Source organism: Cyrtonyx montezumae, unplaced genomic scaffold (genome assembly GCF_038088225.1).
Source record: "Cyrtonyx montezumae isolate F1298 unplaced genomic scaffold, pur_monq_1.0 scaffold_1, whole genome shotgun sequence".
Taxonomy (NCBI): Eukaryota; Metazoa; Chordata; class Aves; order Galliformes; family Odontophoridae; genus Cyrtonyx; species Cyrtonyx montezumae.
The window spans coordinates 4,598,882-4,623,703 of record NW_027071825.1 but is presented as its reverse complement, the minus strand read 5'-3'; the positions used below and the strand labels follow the sequence as shown (position 1 = coordinate 4,623,703).

At 54.0% G+C, this 24,822-nt stretch overlaps 4 protein-coding genes across 7 annotated transcripts; 2 read left to right on the top strand and 2 right to left on the bottom strand.

Moving 5' to 3' along the window:
* Positions 1-8,830, top strand: ACOT11 (acyl-CoA thioesterase 11). Of its 4 annotated transcripts, XM_065738479.1 has the most exons (19): positions 96-119; positions 615-825; positions 1,498-1,564; positions 2,847-2,922; positions 3,908-4,097; positions 4,827-4,896; positions 5,217-5,277; positions 5,711-5,812; positions 6,212-6,347; positions 6,425-6,581; positions 6,781-6,900; positions 6,980-7,124; positions 7,398-7,453; positions 7,557-7,623; positions 7,702-7,785; positions 7,873-8,006; positions 8,213-8,344; positions 8,416-8,542; positions 8,630-8,830. In XM_065738479.1, exons 5-19 carry the CDS (start codon positions 3,971-3,973, stop codon positions 8,774-8,776), a joined length of 1,665 nt encoding a protein of 554 aa, XP_065594551.1. In that variant the 5' UTR covers positions 96-119; positions 615-825; positions 1,498-1,564; positions 2,847-2,922; positions 3,908-3,970; the 3' UTR covers positions 8,777-8,830. The 4 variants fall into 4 exon arrangements, with proteins under 4 accessions (XP_065594560.1, XP_065594541.1, XP_065594551.1 ...); XM_065738469.1 differs by lacking the exons at positions 615-825; positions 1,498-1,564 and having other exon boundaries at positions 35-119; XM_065738488.1 differs by lacking the exons at positions 615-825; positions 1,498-1,564; positions 2,847-2,922 and having other exon boundaries at positions 1-119.
* Positions 8,831-10,202: 1,372 nt separating this feature from the next.
* On the bottom strand, positions 10,203-15,292 carry TTC4 (tetratricopeptide repeat domain 4). The gene is made up of 10 exons (XM_065738502.1): positions 15,202-15,292; positions 15,018-15,135; positions 14,770-14,931; positions 14,556-14,633; positions 14,116-14,240; positions 13,750-13,836; positions 13,305-13,519; positions 12,536-12,617; positions 11,799-11,881; positions 10,203-10,922 (listed from the first exon to the last, which is right to left on the bottom strand). The coding sequence occupies exons 1-10, from the start codon at positions 15,274-15,276 to the stop codon at positions 10,823-10,825; spliced, it is 1,125 nt and encodes a 374-aa protein (XP_065594574.1). The 5' UTR covers positions 15,277-15,292; the 3' UTR covers positions 10,203-10,822.
* A 378-nt stretch (positions 15,293-15,670) lies between these two features.
* Positions 15,671-17,085, bottom strand: PARS2 (prolyl-tRNA synthetase 2, mitochondrial). Its single transcript, XM_065746104.1, has one exon. It carries the CDS (start codon positions 17,083-17,085, stop codon positions 15,673-15,675), a length of 1,413 nt encoding a protein of 470 aa, XP_065602176.1. The 3' UTR covers positions 15,671-15,672.
* Positions 17,086-19,228: 2,143 nt separating this feature from the next.
* CIMAP2 (ciliary microtubule associated protein 2) lies at positions 19,229-23,249 on the top strand. Its single transcript, XM_065745807.1, is given in 11 exon segments — positions 19,229-19,249; positions 19,515-19,615; positions 19,697-19,817; positions 19,921-20,064; positions 20,156-20,296; positions 20,545-20,712; positions 20,849-20,945; positions 20,948-20,973; positions 21,374-21,403; positions 21,874-22,004; positions 23,090-23,249. Coding segments are annotated over 11 exon segments (1,083 nt in total). The 3' UTR covers positions 23,193-23,249.
* Positions 23,250-24,822: the final 1,573 nt, after the last annotated feature.

Sequence of the window (24,822 nt, the reverse complement as noted above, 5' to 3'; positions counted from 1 at the left end):
CCCTCTCCTCCTCCTCCTCTTATTCTTCCTCCTACTCCTCCTCCTTCTTGCTCTTCCCCCTCCTCTTCCTCCCGCTGCCGCCACGACGCACTGCAAATGCTCAGCTTCTTCTGGCTGAGGTGAGGGCACAGGGGATGCCCAGGGGGTGACGTGGGAACAGTGGTGTGCGAGTGGGACCAAGGAGCTGGCACGGGTCGCGTTGGAGCGGTGCCTGCTCTGGCTGGATCAGCGTCGGGATAGGTTTGGGGCAGCGATCTGGGGGGAGTTTGGGCTGAACTATACTCCTCTATATCTGGGAAGAGTGGGCACAGGGCTGGCTTGGATAGTGTGGGTGAATGGATTGTGCGGCAGCTTGACACCATGGTGGGCACAACTGTGGTGGTTCTGATGGTGGTGGTCCTGACCCTGGTGGTCTTCTCCCCAGGGAAGCCGTGTGCCCAGCTGGCACCTGCACTGGGCAGTGCTGTTGGGTGTCCCTATGCTTGCACCGTCTGTCCCCTGCACTGTTGGCACCAAAAGGGCTCACGTGCAGCTCTGCTCCTTGTTTGAGCTGGTGATGCTGGTGCTGGGGACCTTTGTCCCCCTACTAAGCATTCGGAGGACTTTGTTCCCAGGCTGGCCCCATTGCCCACAGCCCTGGGGATGGGCAGGGGACGTGGGAGGAGGATGAGGATGGAGAGTCCCAGCTCACAGCACCAAAAATTTCTCGTGGCTGCAAGCCCTCAGCAAAGGGATCCACGCTACACTTTCTGGGCCTCACACCTCACTCTGCTCTATGAGACCCCATGGAGGGTGTGAAATGTGTTCCCCAAAAAGCTCTTGCAGGTATCTGACTATGCCCTGTCCCCACTGTGCCGTCTGTCTTCTCCTGGCCCCAACCTGGGCACCTCCTCTCCCCCTTCCAGGCTCTCACCTCTCCCACTGCCCCGTTGAGATGATGGGATTTCCCAAAGTAGGTCAGGTTAATTTTTTAATGTGTGCTGATTTGCTCGTTACCATGGATATTGCTCATTTATACACTAATAATCCTCCCCAGAGAACTTCATTGTTGCTGCTTTCCTTCCCCCCACATTTTTCTTTCAAGATACCCAGGAACGGGTCAGGGTGTGCCGAGGGGATGGGAGAGCAAAAATGGATGGGGGAAGTCTGGGTTAGGCTTTGGGAAATGCTCATCTGTGCCAATGGGAGGGTGAGCACTGAAGGCTCAATGTGTCCATTGCTGCTCTGCCAGGACCTTGGGGACCCAGCAGCAGGGTCCCCTAGCATCAGTCTGCTTCTTGGGGGTGGCTCAATCAAACACCATTTTCCTGGAGAGCTCAATGACTTGAGGATCCCCACACAAAGAGAAAATGAGAAGACATCCCTCTTTTCCTCTATTGATCAATTGCTCACAGTTCAGCCCAGCTTGGCTTTGTGAGTGCAGCAGGAGATGAGAGAAATATTCCTCCTAAAGGCTTTTTTTTTTTCCTAATGCAAACTTTTTTTTTTTTTTGGTAGAAGTGGGTCACTGGAGGGGTGACAGAGTAAGAGCATCATCGCCTGGGTGATACATCCCGTTGCCATGGTGAGCTGGGGGCTGCATCAGTCAACAGCTTTAAAAATTTGACAGCTGAGTAAGACGGAAGACTTTAATGAGGACAGACACTTGCTTGCTTAGTTTCAATAGCTGAATTCTCTATAAATACCCTCGGTCTGAATGGCTGCAGGTCTCCAGTGTGCTGTGAGTGGTGTGGTTGGGCACTCCCTTTCCCCATGTGTTCTGGGGGTAGCCAGTGTGTGCCCACATCCAAAACAGTGGAGGGATGCAAAGCAGGTGGCTCTTTTTTCCTTTCCTGCTGATGCTGGAAAAGCAAGGTGACATGCGTGTAGTTAGCACAGGGTTTGGGTTTCCGAGGTGCGTGCAGGGCTGTGTCTTCTTGACACTGAGCACCACGGCTGTGGGGTGGGATAGGGCCACCCCCACCACTCCCTATAATAAACTGAACCTGGGGGGCAAAGGCTGCTTGCTAGGAGCGGATGGACTCTTGTGCTGGGCTCTTGCTTGCGAGAGGCGAGCCATAAGCAAACTCCCAAGGCTCAGTTGCAATCTGGAGAAGATGCGGGGCCTGGGTAAAGCAAAACGAGGCACTACTGGAGTGGAGGCTTCACTCAGGCATGGATATTGGGAAAAAATTGTTCTCAACCCTTGTAATGCCACCACTGCGCCGGGTGTCCCTGGTGCCTGTGGTGCTCCGTTCTGGGCTCCGTGCTGGGCAGTGGTGTGGCAGGGATGGGAGCTTCCCATTTGCTGCCTCGCTGGCAGCCAGGAGCAGCATGAGCCCTCCCAGTGCCAAGGGCACGCTCCTCGGGGTCTTGTGACTGCACAGGTGTCACCGTGATGCCCACACCTCCAAGCGTAGCCCTCTGTCACATGTAGCAGTGTGGAAAATCCTCAGGCTGACCCTTGTGGAATGGCAGGCATGGGACCTGGCTCTGCCCTTCGGGTTTTAGACCCGCAGCCGTCATGCTGGGTGCTGTGTTCTGTGCTCAGGGCTGGGCTCCAGCTCTCCCCATCCCTCCAGGGCTATGGGGTTAGCTGCGGCCAAGGCCACCCTGTGAGCGCTCTGTGCTGAGCCCTGCCGTCACCTTTTGTCTGTTTATGAGCTGCTGGCAGCTTCCTCCCCACGCTGCCGTGCTCCCACACACAGATTTAGCCAGTTCTTCCTAAACCAAACAGTTGTGTGCATCCCAATGCAGAGTGCTCCAGCACTCATCGTTGCTCTATAGTGCCTCGGATCTCCCTCGATGGCGATGTCCCCACATTTTGCCATCCCTCTTCTAATCCTAGCTGCTCTTCTCCTTTCCAGGTGTCTTTTAAAAACGGTCAAAGGGAACCTTGTAGTCCCTGAAGACATCCTGAGTATCTATTGCAATGGCCTCCAGGTACCCTGTGTGCTGTGCCAATAACCCTGGGGCTGCTGGTGTGCAATGCCCCGTCTCTTTTAACATCCCCAGTCACTGAGAACATAACTGAGCTGCAGAAAGCTTTGGATCTCTGCGTAGTGCTGGCTCGCACCCCAGAGCCTGCTGCCTTCCAGAAATAGCCATGTCCTTGTGCTGTGGACACCCGGGGGGGCTGGTGGGGGGCTCGAGGCTGCTGGGATAGGTGCCCCTTCCATAGGGCTCGCTCGCTGCCTTCACTAACCTGAGGTTTGTGCCATTCCTGGGATGCCTTGTACCAGTAGCTATGGAAACAGAGGGCTCCTGTTAGACCAGTGATGGAAAATGCTATTCTGAGAGGCGAAGTGGTGTTCGGTGAGCCTGGGGTAGGAGGGAAGGCTGTATTCTGAGAATAAAGCATTTACAAAGGCAGCTGGAGAGAAGCAGAGGGGAAAGAAGCTGCTGCAAGTGGGATCTCGCAACAAGTGCTATAAATGAGGGACATTGTTAGAGCAGAAAGCGGAAGGAAGCACCGCAATGAAGCCCAGACTGCTCTCATGGCTCCTTAATTACTCACTGGGTGCACTGAGTTCAGACCTTGTGTAACACAGCCCACTCCAGGCTGAATCCACTCTCCTGACAGCAGAGCTGCGATCACAGTCCCTCTTAAACACTGCTCCGCACCAGTGAGTTGGGGATCGGGCAGGAGCAGCACTGACCCCACCAACACTCTCTCTCTCTATTCATAACGTTGTATTCTTCTCTCCCCAGTGATGAGCTGCTCGAGCATCCTGCCCTGCCAGGCAGGGCTTCCTCATCTCCTGGTTCTCAGAGCTGAGGAACAGGTGCCCTCTGTGGCACCAAAACTTGGGATGGGAAAAGCAAACCGTGGGGTTCAGAGCATCATGCTCCCCACGCTCACCCATCCCACAGGCATGTTTGCTGACGAGGCTGGGTAATGAACCACATCCCTCCCCTCTTCTTGCAGGGCTCAACCTCACCACCACATTCCTGGGACACGGGTGAGCAGGAGGAGGAGGCTGCGGGGGCCATGGGCAGCCACAACCCCACCGAGGTGCAGATGAGCCAGCTGGTGCTGCCCTGCCACAGCAACCAGCATGGGGAGCTCAGCACCGGGCAGCTGCTCAAGTGGATCGACACTGCTGCGTGCCTCTCGGGTAAGCCGTGCCTGGACATTTGTAGCCTATCAGTAGGTAGGGTTTGGGGAGCTTGTCCTGCATGGGAAGGAAAATGCACTGGTTGAGTGTGCTTGTACCAGCGTTTGGTGATGGAAAGCAACAAACAACGGCATCCTCCCATGGGGACAGCAGGGGTGGGGAGATGTGGGGCTGTGTGTCCCTGCCCGCAGTGGTGCTGACGCCAGCTGGGCGTCGTGCCATTCTGCTGAGTAATGCAGCGGGCAGCAGCAGGACAGGGGGAGGTGGCTCTGCTGCACACAGCTCCTTGGTCTGTGTCTGCTTCCCCCTAACCGCTGCCCTCCCCGTGGCCTCGGTGCAGCCCAAACCCACACCAGTGAGACCAGGAAACTGGGACACTTCTGCAGTTTGGAGATGCTGCTGTAGTCCTGAGGGGAAACCAAGCCAGCAGCTGGCTTTACAGTAGTTGCTGCGTAGGGATAGATGGTATCAGCTTGTTGTGCATTGCTGAGAAAGCACCATCAGGGCAGGGCAGGCATTGAGGGTGATGTGGCCAGGAGCTGCCCCGGGGGTGAACCCCTTGCAAAGCACCTGCAAAACAGAGGTGAGGAAACCTAAAATGCTGCTCTCTTAGTAGGCTCAGATGGGAAAGGGGCAGAGACAGGAGCAGGGTTTTGAGGGTTCTGTCACCCTGAACATGGGGCCATGTTCTGCTCCAGGCTGCTGACGCTGTTTGCTGTTCCTTTTCAGCTGAGAGACACGCTGGCTGCCCGTGCGTCACTGCCTCGATGGATGACATCTATTTTGAGCACACCATTAGGTAAAGACACTGCTTTCTGCCCACTGCCTTGGCCGGGTGTGGAGCTGAGGCAGAGCTGGGCTATGCTGGAGCTCTCCCACCCACGTGCCTTCCACTGCCCTGCTAGGCTGCTAGGTCCTGGGCACATCTGGCCCTGGTGAGGTGCTGGACAGGGTGCAGGGACCCTGTGGCCATCCTGTTTTCTATTGCTAGTAAGACATGTTTGCTCATTCGATCAGTGACAGTGGCATCTCAGCAAAGAGTCACTCAGTGTGCTGCACACTTCTGGGACCTCAACCTCCGCTCACCCTTTGCCCCTTTCTCCTCTCTATGTTTTCCAGCGTTGGGCAAGTTGTTAACATCAAAGCCAAAGTGAACCGAGCCTTCAACTCCAGCATGGAGGTCTGTGTGCTGCAGCCATGCTTTGTCCCCTGTGCCCACCCTTGCCAAGCTGCTGTCCCTGCCAGCTGCACCCCTGTGCTGTGGCTGCCTGCAGAACACCCCCATGCTGCTCTGCTCTGTGACTCTGGTGGGGCCGTGCTATCCATTCTGCTCACTCTGGATCAGCTTGGGGTGATGCTGCAGGGAGCAGAGCTGCGTGCTGCCTTTCCATGTGAATCTGCTGCTGCTTGAGCAACAAACTGCTCCCTTTCTCCCCTGCTTGGTTTCAAGATTCCAAACTACAGTGGGCATCACCGTGCTTCACGCGCTGCTTTCAACCTGCCCCTTCCTCAGGAGAAAATATTTTTTTCTCTTTGTGCTGGTGGTGCCAGCTGAACATCAGCCCTTGCCACCCGTCCCTGTGGCTCAGGGGCTGTGCTCTGCCCTCTGCTAGGTGGGCATCCAGGTGAGCTACGAGGACCTGTGCAGCGGGAAGCACTGCAGCATCTGCAAGGCTTATGCTACCTTTGTGGCACAAGGCCCCCCAGGCACCAAGGTAAGTGCTGTGCAGTGAGCCCTGTGCCAAGCCTGCAGGAAATCACCTCTGCAGTAGGCACTGGGAGCAGGTGGGGATGTGTGTTGCTTTGTGACCATCTGCATCCTTGCCCGTATGATTGGGATCCTGGGGCTCAGGGTGTGGAGGGCATCTTCCCACTGGCCCTGACCATTCTGGGGCTGTGCTGCTGCCAGTCCCTGCTCTGTGCCTGGGCCCCTCTGTAGAAGCAGCCCAAAAGGACCATCTGGCCATCTTGCAGCAAGCTGGAAGGGTCATTTCCCTCAACACAACCACCCCAGCCACATATGCAGAGCTTGCCCAGCTCCACGTGCGTCTTGGGATGCATGCCACCTCTCGGAGCCCTACGCAGGGCCCACCCCATCCATCACCCTCACCCAGGTGAAGCTGAAGCCGCTGACCCCACAGACAGAGGAGGAAAAGATCGAGCACAGCATTGCAGCTGAGCGCCGTCGGATGCGGCTGGCACACAAGGACACCCTCAAAGACCTCCTCACCCGCAGCACCGGTGACACCGGTACCACATGTCCCCAAGGGAGGTGTGGGGCTGGGTGTGGGGATGGCTGTGGCACTGAGCTCTGTGCTCCCCGGCAGAGATGGAGACAAGGGATGGCAGTGCAGTGGTGCCGGCTGAGAAGACACGAGTGGAGAGCGTGGAGCTGGTGCTGCCACCACACGCCAACCACCAGGGCAACACCTTTGGCGGGCAGATCATGGCCTGGATGGAGAATGTGGCCACCATCGCAGCCAGGTGCCTGCAGGGGAGGGGGCATTGGGCAGGTGGACTGGGTCACAGCTGGATGGTGGGGTGACAGGGACAGGCACACAGCCTTTGGGGGAGGATGGCAATCCCACGTGTGCACGGTGCTGGGGAAGGGCAGGTGCACATCCCACCTGCGTGGGCTCTGGCTGTGATGGGGACGGTGCATAGGGTGACACCCGCCCCACAGCCGGCTGTGCCATGCCCACCCCACGCTGCGTGCCATCGAGATGTTCCACTTCCGTGGGCCGTCGCAGGTCGGGGACCGCCTGGTGCTCAAGGCCATTGTCAACAACTCCTTCAAGAACAGGTGAGCGCTGCTGGTGGCAGCTCCTCTGGCCCCTCTTATGGCTCCCCACACCTCACCCCTTCTTCTTCCCACTCCCCAGCATGGAGGTAGGGGTCTGCACTGAGGCCTATGACCAGGAGATGTCTGTCAGCCGGAGGCACATCAACAGTGCCTTCATGACCTTCGTGGTGCTGGATGAGGAGGGCCGGCCCCGCACTTTGCCTAAAGTCATGCCTCAGCCGGGGGTAAGGACTGCAGTAGTCCCCCTGTAACCTCCCCATGCTCCTTGTGTCCCCGCTGCAATGGCACACAGCAAGCATCCATCCCTTGATCACAGTGCTGCTACCAGAAACGCACTGACATCAGCTGGTGGGCACACTGAAATAGCTCCCAGTTAATCTCCAGAGTGTGGGGCTTCACCTTTCAGCCCTTTGCTGCTGAACGTTTTACCCACTCTACAAAATATATATTTTTCTCCTCCTTTTCCATTAACCTGATGTGCTTTTCCCATTTATCAGGATGGAGAAAGGCGATACAGAGAAGCCAGTGCTAGGAGGAAGATTCGGCTGGACCGGTGAGAGCGAGTGGGATGCTGGGATGGAGAGGGGTCCTTCCTTGGCACTGGGGAGCAGACATACCCCAGCTTTTGCCCTGCTCTAAGTAAAACTGTCCTGCAGGAAATACGTTGTCTCCTGCAAGCAGACAGAGGTGCCACTGTCCGTGCCCTGGGACCAAAGCAATAAGGTGGGTGCCTGCAGGTGGCACTGCCTCCTCTCTGTGCTTTGGGGTTACCCCTGGCTCTGACATCTTGCTCTATCACAGGTTTACCTGAGCTACAACAATGTCTCTGCGCTGAAGACACTCGTAGCCAAAACCAACTGGGTGCTGGCCAGGGAGAAGGAGAAGGTACGGCACCAACCCCAGTACCCTGAGCTGTCCCCAAAGCGTGGGCACGCCGGGTGCACGTCCCAGCCCTACCCTGTGCTCCCCAAGGTGCAGATCTACACGCTAGAGGAGGACAAGTTCCTCTCTTTCCGCATTGAGATGTTGGTGCACATCTCAGCCAGCCAGGCCTTCTTCCTGCTCTCCGACCTGCGGCGCCGGCACGAGTGGGACAGCCACTACGAGTGAGTGCTGCGTGGGAGCAGGCACCCATCCCTTTCCAAAAAGCACATCCTTTGTGCTTCCCTGGGGCCTAACATCTCACCCTGGCGCTGCTCTCATACCTCGAACCGTGTGTTCCCACCCCCGGGGCTGATGGCTGTCAGTGTGCACGGCCTCTCTCCCCACCCGTGGCCGTTCTCCCGGTGCTACCAGTCCCTCCCACCTGCAGGAGGGCCGAGCGGGTGCAGCAGGTGGATGAGGACGACGCCATCTACCACGTGCTGAGCCAGACGCTCAGCAGCGAGAACAAGCCGCAGGACTTTGTCATCCTGGCCTCCCGGCGGAAACCCTGCAGCAGAGGGTAAGGGGTAGGAGATGTCTTTGTCTCAGTCAGCTGGGCTGCGTGCCGCTCACCTGCTGCCCCCTCCCCAGGGACCCCTACGTGGTGGCCTTTCGGTCGGTGACGCTGCCCACGCACCCTGCCAGCTCCAGCTACACACGGGGTGAGACGCTGTGCTCCGGCTTCTGCGTGTGGCCAGAGTCAGAGCAGATGAGCAAGGTGAGGGGCTGCAGCCACGCTGTACATCACTGGGGGGGGGTTCAGCCTCCATGCCCAGCTGTGACACCCCTCTGATGCTCATCACAGGTGGCTTACTACAACCAGGCGACACCAGGGTACCTCAACTACGTCACCACCAACGTGGTGGGGCTGTCCTCCAGCTTCTGTGCCACCTTTGAGGCCTGCGAGAAGTTCCTGCTGAAGAACAAGGACGACCTGATCGCACAGCTGTAGGACCTCTAGGCTGCTACCCATGGACAGGGGGATGGGCTGGCAAAGAGGGGTGTGGGAATAGGATGGTGGCACTGGGACCGTGCCTCAGCGGAGCTTTATCCTGGGCAAGGTCAGTGGGATGGGGATGGAGGGCTGTCCCAGGGTCCCACCACTCTCACACTGATATTCACATCCCATCCTCTTTTGTTTATTTTTTCTTGTCCTGATTTCATAAGCTGCTGTATAGGACTTTGAATTTTAGTTCAACTAACGCTACTTGAATCTTTGTACAATCCCAGCTCTTCCTCATATACTGATTTTTTTTTTAACTGACTCCTTATGAGAGAAACTGGTTTTTGAAGCAGTGGGGAGAGGGGCAGTGCTGCTCCATGGTCCCAGGCTGCAGAGCAGGGCTGGGACACGGCCACGCTGCCCCTTGGCAGGAGAGATCACAGCTCTGTGTGGAAGGAGCAGCAATAAAAGTGCATCAAAAGGAAGAACTTTTACCTGCCTGAGGGTCTGCTTTGAGGGCTGCTGCCCTGGCTGTGAGCTCTGTGCCATTCCTCAGATTGTGGCCATCCCCTGTGAGCCTCCACCTCCCCTGCCCTCTTATCACCACCAGATAAAGCCGTTTCAAGCTGAACGTGGTACAAAACACTCAATTTTTACAGCGACTCCTTATCTCCTGAAACTCAGGGCAATCCTGCCTCTTTATCACCAGGATGCAAGCCATCTTTCCCACTTATCTGCAGGAACGGCTGCTGCTTAAGTGCACACAGTGATGCATTCACCCTGCTGTTAAACTTTGACTGACCCCTCCTCCTCCCAAAGCACTGCACCTTTTTAATGCCTGCAGTGTGGTTTTTGGGGTGCAGAAGGGGGGCCACCCACCTGGGTGACTGCAGGATTGGTGATGTTGGAGCTGAATGGAGCTCCCTGGATCTGCAGCAGTAATGCCAGCTCAGCACTGAGCTGGAGGGCAGCTTGGCTGACACAGACAGACCTGGCTGCAGGCAGTGCTGAGCAACACAGGGCCTCCCACTGCAGTCAAACTGCTGCACCTGGTCTTCCTGTCCACCTCCTGTGACCTTGGTGGCTGGCATGATTCATGCACAGCATCCAAACTCAGAAATAGCAATGTGGAATTCTGTTCACTTTCCTGGAATGCAGCACCAGAAAGAGAATAATCCTCCACGCTCTGAGCAGAAGTGTTTATGGCTGAAGAGGACTTTGTTGCCATGTTCTTAAAACTGCAGCCACTACTCACCAGGGCAGCTCAGGGTGAAGGAAATTCGAGTTTGTAATTAAAAATAATTCTAGCTAAACAGAAGCACAGAAGATGCTGTCCACTGGCAGTATGAGTTAACCAGATGGATAAAACACATACGTTTGGGCTTATAATTACTGTTTAACATTCACTTTCAGTATTTCACAGGGAGAGAAAAAAAGGATCACCTCATTTATTAGGCAGGAGTCAGCCTGCTTAAAATAGACACATCTAGCTCCAGTTTATACGGGTAGCAAAAGAGTCAGTAAAACATACTGCTCCAGACAAAGAGGTCTGCTCTCCTCTGGCCAGCAGCAGTTCTGAGCAGCAAAAAACAGCTGCTGCTGCTCCTCAGAGCTGCAATAGCCCATGCAGGAGCCCAGCTGCATTCAGCTCGTGGCAGCAGGCAGGTACTCACCCCAGAGCACTGCTGTTAAACCCTGGCAACTACAGCTCACCTCACAGGAAATCAGCAATTTTTCACAGGTAAGTACATTCCCAGCTGCTGCTGCTTCAGCTGCAGCCAATGTTTGGCACTGTTTCAGGTTTATTTCAAAACCCCATGCAGCCTGTCATAGAGGAGACCTTCTGCAAGCCAGCTGGATTTCTATTTAAACAAATAATCCCCTCTTGTAAGCCCTTCATTCTCCTTCTATGCTTCTTTGCTGGAAGCTCCTGTGTGCCAAGATCATTTCTCCCCTGAAGTGTGCAAGGCGTTCCTGCACGAGCAGAAGTTTGCTGTCCACAGCCAACAAAAACAGCAATCTCTTGCACACGATTCCTCGGGTCCCTCCTGCTCATTACAGCCGATGCACCTTCTTGCTGCTGAAATACTTCTTAGAGAAAGGAGAACGTTTCACAAAAGCCAGCACCGTTGGAGTCCCAGCCTTCACAAAATACCTGCAGAGATTAAAAGGAGTCCTCTGGTTCCCCCTGTCTGGTCAAACATCACGCAAGCAGCTTCTGCCCAGCACAACGCAGACTGAGCTCCCAGAGGATGATGACAGGCTGTGTTTGATGACCAGCAGAGCCTCTCAGAGCCAGGGCTACCCTTATCCAAGGAGCAGTGCACTGAATCAACACTTCTCCCAACAACCACCCCCTAATTAAAATAGAGTGCTGTTGTTCTGTCCCTGGAAAGAGTTGGTTGTTTTCTTTTTTTTGCAACTGCCTTTACAGTCCAAAATCTGAGGGCTTACACTGCTGAGTTTTATGGAGTGCCAGTTCAGACAGTCCACAGCAGCAGAGCTCTGCTCCCCCTGTGACAGACCCCTCTCTGCTGGAGCTGTGCTGCAGCCTTCCCCCAGCCAGCTACAAGCTGCTGCAAGTTAACAGCACCAGCTCTACAATGCTTTTCTTGGCTTCTCCAACAGCAGGCTCTTTTCTCTAAACAACAGCACAGTATTTGAAAGTCGATTTCAGAGAGCGAAACTGCACTGCATGCTGTGCTGGGACTGCTCACACAGCATTATTAACAGTGAGAGCATTGTTAACCTTCAACACGCTCTCTTTATACACTGCTGCTGCCTTTTTATAAGTAGCACTGTTTAGATGGGGTATGAAACAGCCCCTTCAGTGTAGTGTGTAGTCCCACTCCCCTTCCCACCTCTACCTCATCCTGGAGAGTTGTGCATTTTTTGGGGGGACAGCAGGCACAAAAATCATGTGACCCTGGTGTTCTACACCTCCTCCCTTTAGAGCTATTAAATCAGACAAAAAAACACTTAAAAGCCCAAAGTTCATACACTCATCAAAGATGAGCAGTTAGAGCCTCACCTTTGGTGCTGCAGCACTTGTAGCAATGTGTGTTCTGGGTTCAGCTCATACATTTCTGCTCTTTCTTCATCTTCAAAATAGAGCTGAGGAAATTTGGGAGAGTTACATGCTTAAGCCATATGAAGGCAAACTAAGTGCAGTAAGAGCACAGCACAGACCTCACAGTTTTCACAAACTTCTGTACCTTGAACTGTGTCAGACACTTCAGCAATATGCTCTGTTATGGGTAAATTCTAAGCCTTCCTGGCATAAACCTGCTAGCCTCAGGCTCCTGCTGGCACTGCCTTAAGATTTCTGACACAGACACTGTCCTTCAGTACCTGGCTGTGGGCTGCCTCAGTGCATGCCACACTGAGGTGGAAAATGACACATCACCATCTATACTTCTTTATGAACCATATACAAGCCTAAATCCCAATTACTGTTAGGAAACCAGGAATCTAAGCAATATACATAAATACCTTATATTCTGCACATGCTGTATTTGATAGAAAGTACTTCCATTTTTGTTAATAATAAACTCTGCCCACATAAACCTGAACATTTTCCAGATGTGCTGACAAGTGAATGTAGCTCTCCAAATTGCTATCTCACAACCATGGCAGGTGAACAGATAATACACACACAGATACTTAACCTCACTTCAGAGAAAAAAAAGCAAAAAAAAAACCCACCAAAAAGCAACCAAAATTACACAGACCAACACACTCAAATAGAAGGATAGTCAAATCTCTCACCTCGAGATTGCTGGGAAGGTATTTTCTTTCCAAATCCCAAGGAGGTAACTCAGCAAACATCACTATTAAATGATCAATAAATCTAAAAGCCAGAACACAAATTTTAGCTTAATGATCAGCCAGGTTTGTTCAGTTGGCATATGAATGACACTAAAAATACACCAGCAAATTAGGCAATAGACTTGAAAATAGGCTCAGATTGCTGTAAGGCTAATAGCTTTTCCTTCAAACTCACTGCTTTCTCAATAAGACTGTGCCCTGTTATAACCCATACCAGTAGTTTTAAACTTGGGCAGTGCAACAGCAAATCATTTTTAATTTCCATTTTCATACTACAAAAGGTGTAAAACCTAGCACTGTGCATTTCGTTTACAATTGATTTTCTGTTTGCACGTTCTCAACAGTGCCATGCTTCACCAGAGCAGCACTTAGAACATGCTTGTGTGTCAGCTGGCTGTTTATTTTGCTACCATAGGAGAGCTGGTCAATTTGTTCTGAGAAATCACCACCAGAGGAAGTGAAAATGGAAAGATGCACTTAATAATACCATCTAAGAACTATGGCTTTATTCATCTGCTTGCACTGCCATTTTTAATTGCAAAGCAAGGTGGATCTGTTGCTATGAAAATGTTACAAATTCCAAGTTGTTTTAACACCTCTAAGATTGGAAATCTGAAGCAACTTCATTGGTATGACAGAGTTTCACCTACCAGCTGTTCTCACTTATCCAAACTCCTTCATGCAAGAAGGCTACAGGCAGTGCATTTACCTGGAGTTCTCATGAAAAGCCTCAATGAAGTCTGTCTGCTCATGCTCAGGATACAGGAAGAGGACAGGCCAGCTGAGGTTGCCATCGGCATCCAAGTGCACCTTTGCCCCTGTGGCACTGTCAGAGTGGAACCCATTCAGAGATACCTCAGCCAGACCATCTGATATTTCCTCTTCTTCACTGGAAGGCTCGACAACCAGCTTGATATTTCTTTCCTATAAGAGAGGAAGGAAAACATCTAGGTATGCATTTTGCATTAGTTGTTACCTAAAAACAGGTATAGCCCTGGGAGCTCAGAACAGAGCCAGCCAGGTAGGGAGGACCACGGTTTTAACTCAGCTTTTTTGGCTCCAGCTCTCAAAACCCTCACAAGAAGACAAACCCTTAACCCAATACCCCCTTATCCCCAAAAACCCCACAGAAACAAGTCCCCTCACTGACCCACCTTTATTGCTGCAAGCAAACGTTCCTTCTGACACTGTTCTTTCTTCGCCATTGCCTTTGCCTTCCTTGCATCCCTCTCCTCAACTCGCTGCATGGAAGAAAGAATTGTACCAGTCACACACAGCAATTCAAGGCTCAGCATTACTCTGCTGATGAGTGGCAAAATCAGTTCAGATCTCCAGAAAGACTCCAGCTCTTCCCTTTGCACATCTCAACAGCATAGTTACGTGGAACTACACTTGAGGAGAAATTACATTATGCAGAAACCTGAATGGAGAATTCTTCAACCAAAGCATTTGGCTGGAAGTAAGCAGAACGGATCACTCCTGCAACAAGCATGTAAATGCCAGACAGCTGTAAGTTTTACCTTTAATTTGTCAGCTTTAGTTCTCACTTCCAGAAGCTTTTTCTCTTTTGAATCTATTCGCAAGCCCTCCTCACACCACGCTATTGCTTCAGAGAAGTTCTTTAGCTCCATGTGACAGAGAGCTCCTAGAAGGATTAAGGCTTTTAAGCGCCTGATATTGGAGTTGGAACACAGCTACTACACAAAGCAGTAGCTATAAAGTCAGCATTGACTCTGGTGCCTTCTAAAATAGCACACACTGTTATGCTGCATGGTCGTGTTGAGTTGCAGACTACCAGCAGGTCTAGTAAGCTGAGAAAGAATATGGAGTGTTTTATCAGCCATAGCATCAGCAGAGTGGTACTGGCTGCAGTGCCCTGGAGGTACTCACAGCTGTACCCAAGAAAGTGGAGCTGGGGCACAGAGAGGGAGGATTTGGGGCCATGCTGCGATGCCCTTACCCCTCACGATGGCTTTGAGGTGGTCAGGCTTCAGCTTCCTCGCTTGGGTCGCATCAGCGAGAGCGGAGCGGTAGTTACCTGCAGGCGGAGCAGAGCGGCTCAGAAGCTCGGATTCCACACCCGAAATACAGGCGGGTCCCAAAAGCCGCAAAGCACGGGAACCGCATCACCCGCCCGCTCTGCAAAGCGGGAGAGGCAGCGGGCGGGGTCTCACCCAGGCGGCAGTGCGCGGCCGCCCTGTTGGACAGCAGCACGGCGCGTAGCTCCGCATCCTCGCAGCGCTGCCGCAGCCCCTCGCTGTAGGCCCGCACGGCCCTGCCGTAATCCTTCTCCCCGAAGTACGCGTTCCCCTCGTTCTTGTACATGGCGGCCAGCTCTGCGGGGCGGGGCGGCGTGAGAGGGCTGCGCGGCTCCAGGGGGACCCACGGCCCCGCCCTCGGGAAGCGGGGACCCGCAGCCCACCTGCGGGCTCCTTCTCCTCGTCGAACAGCAGTGACTGCAGGCAGGCCAGGGCGGGCTGCCGCGCCGCGTCGATCTCGGCCGGGCAGCGCTTCATGAACATGGGGATGGCCTCCAGCTCCTGAGGAGCAAACTGCGTCAGCCCGCGCCTCCAGCCCGGTACTCCCGCCCGGCCACGCCGCCTCACCTGCTCCCACGTGTCGGGATGGAAACCGTTCCGGTACCGCGGGACCGCATCGCCGCTCTCCCCGGCGTCCGCCATGCCGCTCCCAGCACGCCCCGCCTTTTCCGTCCACAAAGCACGGCTCTTCCGGTCCGATGCCCCGCCCCCTTCCGGCCCCGCGCCGCCATTTTGCCTGCTGGGGGTGCGCGGTGCCCGTGCGCTGCGTGCGGTGCCGGGAGGAGCTGCAAATGGCTGCCCTCGGCCCTCAGGTGTTCAGAACCGCGGGGACGCGGCACCGAGACGCGGCTGGTGGGCTGCGGACCTGAGGTCTGCCCCAACCTTCGTGATGGTCCGGGAAAGGCCCCGCAGGGAACGTGGGCTGAGCAGACGCGTCCCCGCCCCGCAGCACGGCTGTTAAGCGTCTCCTAAACAAGGAGCCGCGCCGTTCAGGCCCGCTCAGAGCACCAAAGATGATAAGATTTGGAGGCGGGGATTTCAAGGGAGTTGCACTTTACTCAGGAGCTCAATGACACCTTCCTTGGTGAGGTACAAAACCGTGCCACAATTCTGATCCCAAACCTCAAAGACCGGGGGGTCCTCACAAACCCTCCTCCCGGCTATGACCACGTAGGGGTACCCCAGTTTGTTGGCGTCTTTCAGCCTTTTGCCTATTGTCATCTGCGTCCTGTCATCCAGCACCATGTCACCCACCAGGCGTGGCAGCGCCTCTGCCAGCTCGTCATGGAGGCGCTCCAGCAGCACGGTGCCCTGCTCCTCCTTGCTGCCTTTCTTGGGGGGGATGAAACACACTTGGTAGGGTGCGATGAGGCTCGGCCAGCGGATGCTGTCCTCTGTAGACAGCACCTCAATGGACGCTGCCAGGATGCGAGTGACACCCAGACCGTAGCAGCCCATTTCTGCCAGCTGGAGCTTGTTCTCAGGGGTGTAGAAGACAGCATTGTGGACGGAAGAATACTTGGTGCCCAGATAAAACGTGTGCCCCACTTCGATCCCTCTGCTCTGAGTGAGTTTTTCTCCGCAGGTGGGGCACGCTGTTTGCTCTTCATCCAACATCTCCACGTTGGCTGCAAAATGCCCGGCAGGGCACAGCACCAGCCTGTCCTCACCAATGTCAGCTGGCAGCTGGAACTCATGGGATGCAGTGCCACCAATGGTGCCAGTGGCTGCCTGCACTTGGACGCAGCGCAGGCCCAGCTGCTCGAAGAGGCTGCGGTAGGCACTGCACACCAGCTCGTAGGTGTGCCGTGCTGCTTCCTCGGAGGCATCAAAGGTGTACATATCCTTCATGTAGAACTCCCTGCTACGCAGCAAGCCGAAGCGGGGCTTGGGCTCATCCCGGAACTTTCTGGTCACCTGGTAGAGGCGCAGCGGGAGCTGCCTGTAGGACAGGTTGCAGTGTGCAGCCACCAGCTCGGTGACGGCCTCCTCATGTGTGGGGCCCAGGCAGTATTCCTTGCTGTGCCGGTCAGCCAGGCGGAACAGCTCCGGCCCCATCTGCTCCCAGCGCCCGCTGGTCTGCCACAGCTCGGCCGAGCTCAGGCTGGGCATGTCCACCTTCTGCCCGCTGATGTTCCGCATGGCGCTGTCGATCAGGAGGATCAGCTTCTCCATGGAGCGCACGGCGGGCGGCAGGAGGTGGTAGCAGCCGGGGCTGGCGGGATGGATGAGGCCACCCTGCAGCATCAGCCGGTGGCTGCGGCAGCCCAGCTCTGCCGCCTGGCCCTCGCATCCTGCCACACCACCCACCTGCAGGTTCAGAGGCTGGAAGAGCTGCGAGAGCAGCAGACGGGCACGAGCTGGGGCGTCGTGCTGGGAGCTGCGGGCCTGCAGCTGCGGGCCCGCTGCTGCTCTGAGCACGGGCAGCCCTGCCCGCAGCAAGCCCTGCATCGCGCCTGAAGGGAGGAAGCGGCAAAACGGGCTGCAAACGGGTGCACCGCTGCCACGTGCTGCTTCGTGCAGCCTCAGCACCCGCACCGAGCTCCCACCAGGCCCCAGGCCGGGCAGCGCCAGGCTGCGCACCCACGGCCACGCGCACACATGCACGCTCGCACGGACACGCGCTCTGCACGTGCACGCGCGCACCCCCGCGGCCCAACCGAGCGAGCCGGCAGCGCCCGCCCTGCCCCAAGTCACGTGACTCACCGCGCCGCCTTCTTCCCCGGAAGTGCCGCGTTCTCCGTGGCTGCTCTTCAGCGCCCCCTGCTGTGCGGAGGCCGCGCCGCAGCCCGTGCCGCGGGGCTCCCCGTCCCGCCAGGAGCGCGACCGCGCTGTGCCCGTGTTTGTACCCGGGCTCTCAGCCCCTTCAGGCTGCTGCGGGCCTCTCCTGTCGGGCTCCGGTCCCCGTCCCACCTCAGCTCACGCTGTGCGAGTCCAGAGCTGCAGCTGGGGGGATTCACCATCCCCAAAGAGCATTGTGGGCACCGTTTTATAGGTTTTATAGGGGCTTAAATGATCCTTTTTTAAATATAAGGAAGTAGGAACGAGCCCTTCTCTTTTATTTGAAAATGAGATTTGTGGAAATCTTCACAATCCTTCTGTAGTGGGGAATATGCACTAACGTGCGCTGCGATTTATACGAGGAAATGGGAAAGATAAATGGATTAAAGGGCTCACTGTTGATGCTTCTGATTTAGGAGCGCTGAAGCTGCTAAAAGCGTGAGCCAGTGCCTGCATAGCATGGCCCAGAGGGACCCGGGGAAGCTGCTCTGCAGCCCTGAGCCATGGTGTGGCTGCAGGTTCCTGGCTGCTGAATGGTGCTTCCCTCCCAGAGCATCTCCGTTGTTGTCCCTGTGATGCTTTCCCCCGGCGTGCTCCCCGCTGCAATCAGCAGTTGAGCTGCAGGTCCTGCAGGACGCCCTGTGCCATGGTGCATGGTTGTCCCTCGCTGTTTCCGTTGCCTGCTGCAGCTGCTGAAGCAAAACGTGTTTCTGTCAGTGACTTACTGCCTGCTGCGCGGATCAAAGAGACAAAGCGTCTCGGATTGATTTGCGGGGCTGTGTTTAGACTGGGAGGGTTTGAGGCTGTGCAAGAGGCAAGGTCTGCAGGGAAAGCTGATCTCTCTCATTAAACCAGCAGACAGTACTGGATGAGAAGCTAAGCTTGGGGGCTTGGTGCCCGGGAGCCTGTCTGCACTCTTTTATCTTTTCTAGCTGTGCTGAGAGGGATCAAACTGAGGTTTCAGCCCCAGCCCAGTCATGCTGGCTATGTCCTGGCTGACCCTGGCCATGGTCTTACACAGCTGGGAGGTTCCATGAGCCTGCAGCACTGCCTCGCACATCTGGCTGAGTGCTTCCATTCCCTCCTGGGATGCTTCTGTAATTTACAACTCCAGGCTGATGTTTTTATGTCCAGTAAAATGGTAATGGCAGGACTTGTCCTAGAACCTCCTGTGCTCCTTGGGATTGCTCCTCCAGGAGGAGGAGGTGGCACTGGCTGCCACCATCTCAGAGCAGCTGTCAAACAGCTGCCAGCTCTGTGTGTCTGCAGCTCTGAATGTGTGTCAGACAGCAGAACAGCCCCGAGGTGAAGCTTTAAAAACTGCTTCTTCTTCTAAGCTGCTCTAACTGCTTTCTGGGTCATAACTCGTGATGCTGGAGCTGGTCAGGCACTGATTTGGGCCATGTCCCTTGCTGGTGAGATAAACTTTAATACCTGGCAAATCTCTGTGTGTTCAATGTAACCCCTTGGGGATGCCATGAGGGACACCATCCCTTGCTCCCTTGCAGTGCTGGGGCAGAACCAGGTCGTGTGTCACATGGGAATGTGGGTGCCAGGAGAGGGACACTGCATCCCTGCTGGGAGCCAAGTGTGAGCTGCGCTCAGTGAGACTGCACTTGCTTGGCTTTACTGGCACACATGGCCCAGACGGCTTGAGAGATCCTGCAGTGGGGACTGTGGTGCTTGGGGCAGCCAGGCTGGAGCCCCCAGTGTAGCTTCAGCACTCTAGTATGGGTGTTGCAGGTGACAGTGGTGAGGGATACCATGGTTGTCAAGCAGCCCTGTCAAGCAGCCCTGGTGACCAGGGCCACCCATGTGGGACATGGGCAACCAGGTGAGGCCACCGACTGGGCTCACAGTGGGGAGAGCAGGAATTCCTGGTGTAGCTCCCAATTAGCCATGCCCACTTTGCACACCAGTGAGAGACACCCAGCTGGAGAGCGCCCTGGAGTGACTATGTGGGATGTGGGTTCATGCTCTGGGGAGCTGCTCAGCACCCAACAGCAAAACCCTTTGTTAGTGCCCTAATCTGGGATGAGAGACAGCCAGGGTGCAGAGCAGTAGTGTACATAGATTGGTGCTCTGGCTCTGCGGTGCAGGGGACAGCACTAGCCTCTGGCTGGGCCAGAGCAGAGGTGGGCTCCCGGACAATTCAGCTGCCTCATTTCCAGTTCAAGTCACAAACTCCAAATAAGAGCCAGATTTAATCCACCCTCTTTGTCCTGGGGGCCAAACAGCATTGGCAGTGCTGCCAGCCTATCCTCACCTTCTTTTTCCTTCTGCAGCAAGAGAGGTTGGGCCTGGGAACATACAACATCAGGGATTCCCTGCAGGAGACACGTCCCTCGAGCTTGAGGGGCATCTGTGACATGAGGGAGCAGAGGTTCAGAGAAAGCTGGCGGGTACATTGCAGCCTGACTTGTGAGCTGCTGGCATCGCTGTGTGCATTTCCTCTGTCACCTGAGCTGACTGGGGGCTGCCCAAGCTGTCCTATTTCTCCTGCAGGACTGCTTCCCTGGGCCTGGCACCTACGGCCCCCAGGGGAACCCCTACACTCTCCTGGAGGAGAGGGACAAGTGCTTCGCCAGCACACGAGGGCTGATGGACAGCAGGACGGAGGAGTGTGTCTTCCAGGCAGCCTGCTTCCAGGCATGTCCTGCTCTTTGCCCTGGGATCGTGTTTTTGGGGTGGCTGTTTCTATCCTGAGCATCTCCCTCCCACCTTCCCCCTGTGCCTGCAGGGCAGTGGCTTGGGACCTGGCACCTACTCCCCGTGGAGCAGCACCAAGGAGTGACTGTGATGGGCAGGCGGGTGCATCTCCTGCCAGGTGTTGTTGGGGAACAGGCTGAAGCCTGCAGGCAGCTGGCAGCACGATGGGGAGGTGCATGATGTGGATGGAGGTTCTCTGAAAGCTGTGGCATTACAGCCACAGACGTGTAAGACAGACAGCTGCTTTGTGCTGCAAATCATCTGAGATGTGCTTCTTGGCTTTCTTGGATCTGAGCAGCCTGGTAAGACAAATCCTTGCAGCAGGAGAGCGGCGAAAGGCTCAGCTCTCACAGCAAGGGCTGTTTGGGGTGGCTGGAGTGACCTCCAGCAGCTGAGCTGCATGCTGCTCCTATGCCCCAGCAGGGGGAAGGCACTGAGCTGCGTGCTGGCTCTGCCAAAGGGTTCGTGGATGAGCTGACATCAAAGGAAAACAAGAAGAAAGGCTGCTTCAGCACGCTGCCACGGAACCCAGGCTGCCCCACAGAGAGGATCTTCTGGGCCACACTCAGCCAGTGCCCGAGAGACGAGGTCAGTGAGAGTGGGGTGTTCATTCCCATCCTGCACAAGCTGCTGGACCCACCTGGTGGTGCTGGGAGCCGTGCAGTGCTGTAGGGCTGCTCTTCCTGAGAGCAGACAGAAGGGTAAGATGTTTCCTTCTGCACAGTATGTGGCGGGGCCAGGCTCATATGACCCAAAGCCCATTGAGAGATCAGCAGGCTTCAACCAGCCCCCATTCTGCTCATCTGCCAAGAGGTTTGACAGTACGAACGCCTCTTCACAGGGAATGAAGTGAATGAGCACCGGGCAGCCAGAGAGGGACACAGGAGCCATCAGGCTCTGATCTTGCTCTGTCACTGTCCCTGATCTACTGCCAGCACTCATCGAGAGGACAAACCTTTTCTTGCAGCTGTGGACAGCCGGTGCAGAGCAGGCACTGAGATGAGCAGCATGAGCTGGGCTGATGCTGAGCAGGGGGACAGGAGCTCAGCAGCAGCCACATCACCTCTGCCCTTCTTGAGGCATGCTCACACACTGCTTCCCAGAAGTTTTGCTCTGCCTCAGCTGTAGGCAAGGGGATGGCTGAGGGCATCTAGATTACCTGCTGGTGCTAAAAGCTCCTTGTATCCTCCCAGAAAGTCATATTCTGCTACTTAAAAGCCAGTTTTTTTTTTCTTTTTCTCTCTATCAGCATCAGCAGTGCATTGAAGAGCCATTGCAGGTATGAGCCCTTCCCTTAGTACCCCTTCCTAGAGTTGTATTCAGCTTTGTAGCTTCCCCACAGAGAACCAGAACAAAGGCCGACGGGCTCAAAGCACAAGGAGAAAGCTGTGGTCTTAAATGTGATCTTGGCTAGGAATGAGGAGCAGATTACATCCCAGTGGCAAGGTTGTGATAAAGCAGGCCTTGAACTAGCAGTAGGCAACTAGGGAGCACATTTGAGCCAGCACAGCTAATCAAGGTCCTCTTCTCAGCACTGTGAGATCAGAGGAGCTGCTTATGGAGAGAACTGATGGGGCTGGCACCACTTGGCATGTCTTCTCCTCCCTCCTTGCAATGCAGACCATCTTTGGTTAAGATATTCCACATATTGTTTTTTGCAATTGGCAACCTAATGCTGCTACCCAATTTTGCCCCTCTGCCATCAGCCTCTGCGGCGATGGGAAGCAATGTGTGACCTTCTCTTCCCAGAATCCCGTGGGTGTGGGATGCTATGATGTCACCAGGCATGAAAAACACTCTTGGAAGGTCAGATACCAGTCCCTGTACCAGAGTGACACGCAGCAGTACCTGAGCAACTTGAAGCGGGATGCCTACCTGCTGTAAGTGGCATATAACAGGGGCTAGAAGTGCTTTCACACTGGCTTGCAGGAAAACCTTTTGTCTTGAGCAACTCTAGTGAGGCTGAGTATGTTACTGATGCATTATGACTGATGTGAGATGCTAAATAGTTGAATGATTGCAGAGTTGCAAGTGCAATGGGACTAGGAAACACTTGCAGGGGCCCTCTGTGCATGGGTAAGTTAGCAGTTTGTGAAGAAGTGAGCAGCCCTTAGTGCTTCCCTCTGTGTAACTGTGGAGGGTTAAAATGCTGCTGGCTGCCCAGGCACTTTAAAGGTATTAAGGTGGTTGTTCTTCTAGCCTGTGAAATGCAATAGGTATGCAGAGAAGGTGTAAACAGTCAGTCTGAGTTAGAGGAAGCAGCCTGGGGAAGAACCTGATGGTGGATGGGTAGCCGGGCTCTCTCAGCTCATTCCCTGTGCTGGCACTGATTTGATCAATGGCATCTAACAAAAATCACGTTCTCAGACCGTGCCATGGTTTATCCATTTGGAGAAGGAAGATAACAAGGCTCAGTTTCATTGCAGAGGGCTTTGAAATCGCTAGGGGGAAAACCCTGTGAAGTAGTTGGGAACTGTGCTAATGAGAGACCTCAGGACAGTCCTCCGCTTTCACCTTTGCTCGTGGCCAAGATTAGCAAACTGCTGTGGTGGTACTATGGGCTGACAGCTCTGCAAAAGCTGTCTTGATCTCCAGAGAGTTGTTAGAAATCCGTTCCAGCTCAATACAACGTGGCAGTGTTCAGTGGGGCAGCTACGAGTTAGCTATCCTGTGATGAGGGAGAAGGCATAATGAAATCTAGCTTTCAATATCACTGGCTTTGTTAATTTTGTAGTTCCAGTAGGAAGAGAAAAAAAAATCTGAACAGTGAGCAGGATGTTCAAATGCACCGAATTGCTCTATGATCAAATAGCACCAGCTCCAAAATCACTTTTCAAGCTCCAGCTTTACTTTCAAGGGAATAGCCAGGCTTTTAAGAGCTCTGTTCACCTCCATGCTCGTTAAGACTAATGAGATTAATCCAGCCAATAATTAGAGCTCACTGAATCACATCCTCTTTTCACAGCGAGCGGCTAAAGCCTGTTGTGAAAAACAAATGGAGTCATTTGATTTCTGCTCCACGCTGTCCAGATACCTGTGAAGAAAGTACTGCTGTTTTCCAAATGTAAGATGGTGCTGGAAAGCCTGAATTGGCGAATAAACCACGGACGTGCCAGCAGATGAAATCGTGTAGATATGAATCCTTGCAGTGTACTGAGGTGCAAGAGATAGGAAACAAGAGTTGTTCTGTGGTAGCACTCTTCGGACGCTCATCGATCTGACTTGTCTGTTGGCCAATTCATTATTTTCACCTTGATGAAAATGACCCAGCTGAGAAGAGGATGTCAGATAGCATACACTGACCACAGGAAGGTTTGCTGGCACACAGCGCTCATTCAGTGTTAAGCATTGCCTTCCCCAACAGATTGCACTGCTTAAAGAATGTGCAGCTCTCTGTTATCTCAGCAAGCAGTGAATGCCCCAAAGTCCACCAGAGCAACCTGAAAGGAGAGCTGGTTCTGAGAAAGCAGTGCTACAGCAGCTGGGAGAGGTGTGGCAACTGTTTGTGTACCTGTCCTGGAGCAGTTATGTGCATGTTGCTTCATTACAAGCTACATCACACAGCCTCACCCGAATTAACAATTCAAATATTTACAAGCAGCTAGAGGGCATTAGGGGGAATTCAGTGTCATCATTCCAAATTTTGTAGGATATTAAGGCCTAGAGGCAATGAAGAAAGTGAAATGAGCAGAAAGCTCTGTCAGCTGTAACAAAGGATGGCCATAAAACTGCACCAGCACTATGCTGGCTCACTTCACGTTAACCTTTACAAAGGCTCACACCAGTGTTGAGGCAGACTGGAATAATTAAATTTAGGTGTAATTACATCTTAGTTGTGGCTGATTAAGTATGCTAATTTATCTGCAATTACCCTTTGGTGGGAGAGATAATTGAACACAGGTAAAACTGCAGTAATTTAAAGAAATAGTGATTATTGTAATAGAAAGGCAAGCAAAGGAAAAAAATCTCTGAAGGGAAATGCCTGAACATCGATGCAGGTGCGTGCAGGCAATAGGAATCCTGCTGGGGGAACAACAGAGAGGACTGTGAAATGCGAGGCTAACCATGAGTTTGATTAAAGGAACACAGGACTTTGGCACCTACGTTGCAGTTTCATCTTGGTTTCGGCATTTGGCAGCCTGGATTTCAGGACAAAGCACAGGAATCTCTAGGTCTGGGTCACCTCCCTCTAAGCTCATGGAGTTCCTGAAAGGGCACTGCTGAAAGAAACCGAAGAATGGGGAGGGATGTCCTTCTTCGGGCTGAAGAGGGCACTGTGTCTTCATCCTCACTTCCGTGACAGGTCGTTCAAACCAGGGGCTAGTTTTAACAGTGAGGAAAACTGAGAGAGGTGCTACACCACGGTATGAATAGCTAAATCCAAAGTGCAGTTTTGCTCTGATGGGCCAGAATGTTACAGGGAAACAGCGAAGGAGAGGAAAAATCAGAATAACTGGCATTATGAGGTTCTTCATGGGGCATAATGGAAGGGTTAAGGTCGGCTATGAGGCACAATGTGGGGCAGAGGTAAGAGTAGACTCATGGCCTTCAGTGACATTCCTTCAAAGCTGTTTGCAGAATTAGGCTCCTCATTTAACAGCAATTAATTGCAATGCCTCTGGCCTCTGACGAAGGCAGTAGCTTTTCTCACTGATTGCTGACCACCTGTAACAGTACAATAAGCACGAGAAAGACTCA

Excerpts from the sequence above, each read along its gene's own strand:
- ACOT11 (XM_065738461.1), top strand. The coding sequence starts at position 2,785 with ATGGCGATGTCCCCACATTTTGCCATCCCTCTTCTAATCCTAGCTGCT. Across the intron at positions 4,098-4,826 it reads CACTGCTGCGTGCCTCTCGG|CTGAGAGACACGCTGGCTGC; the intron begins GTAAGCCGTGCC and ends GTTCCTTTTCAG. Across the intron at positions 8,543-8,629 it reads AGTCAGAGCAGATGAGCAAG|GTGGCTTACTACAACCAGGC; the intron begins GTGAGGGGCTGC and ends TGCTCATCACAG.
- TTC4 (XM_065738502.1), bottom strand. The coding sequence starts at position 15,276 with ATGGCGGACGCCGGGGAGAGCGGCGATGCGGTCCCGCGGTACCGGAAC. Across the intron at positions 14,932-15,017 it reads CGAGGAGAAGGAGCCCGCAG|AGCTGGCCGCCATGTACAAG; the intron begins GTGGGCTGCGGG and ends CCCGCCCCGCAG. Across the intron at positions 14,241-14,555 it reads CCTCAAAGCCATCGTGAGGG|GAGCTCTCTGTCACATGGAG; the intron begins GTAAGGGCATCG and ends TAATCCTTCTAG.
- PARS2 (XM_065746104.1), bottom strand. The coding sequence starts at position 17,085 with ATGCAGGGCTTGCTGCGGGCAGGGCTGCCCGTGCTCAGAGCAGCAGCG.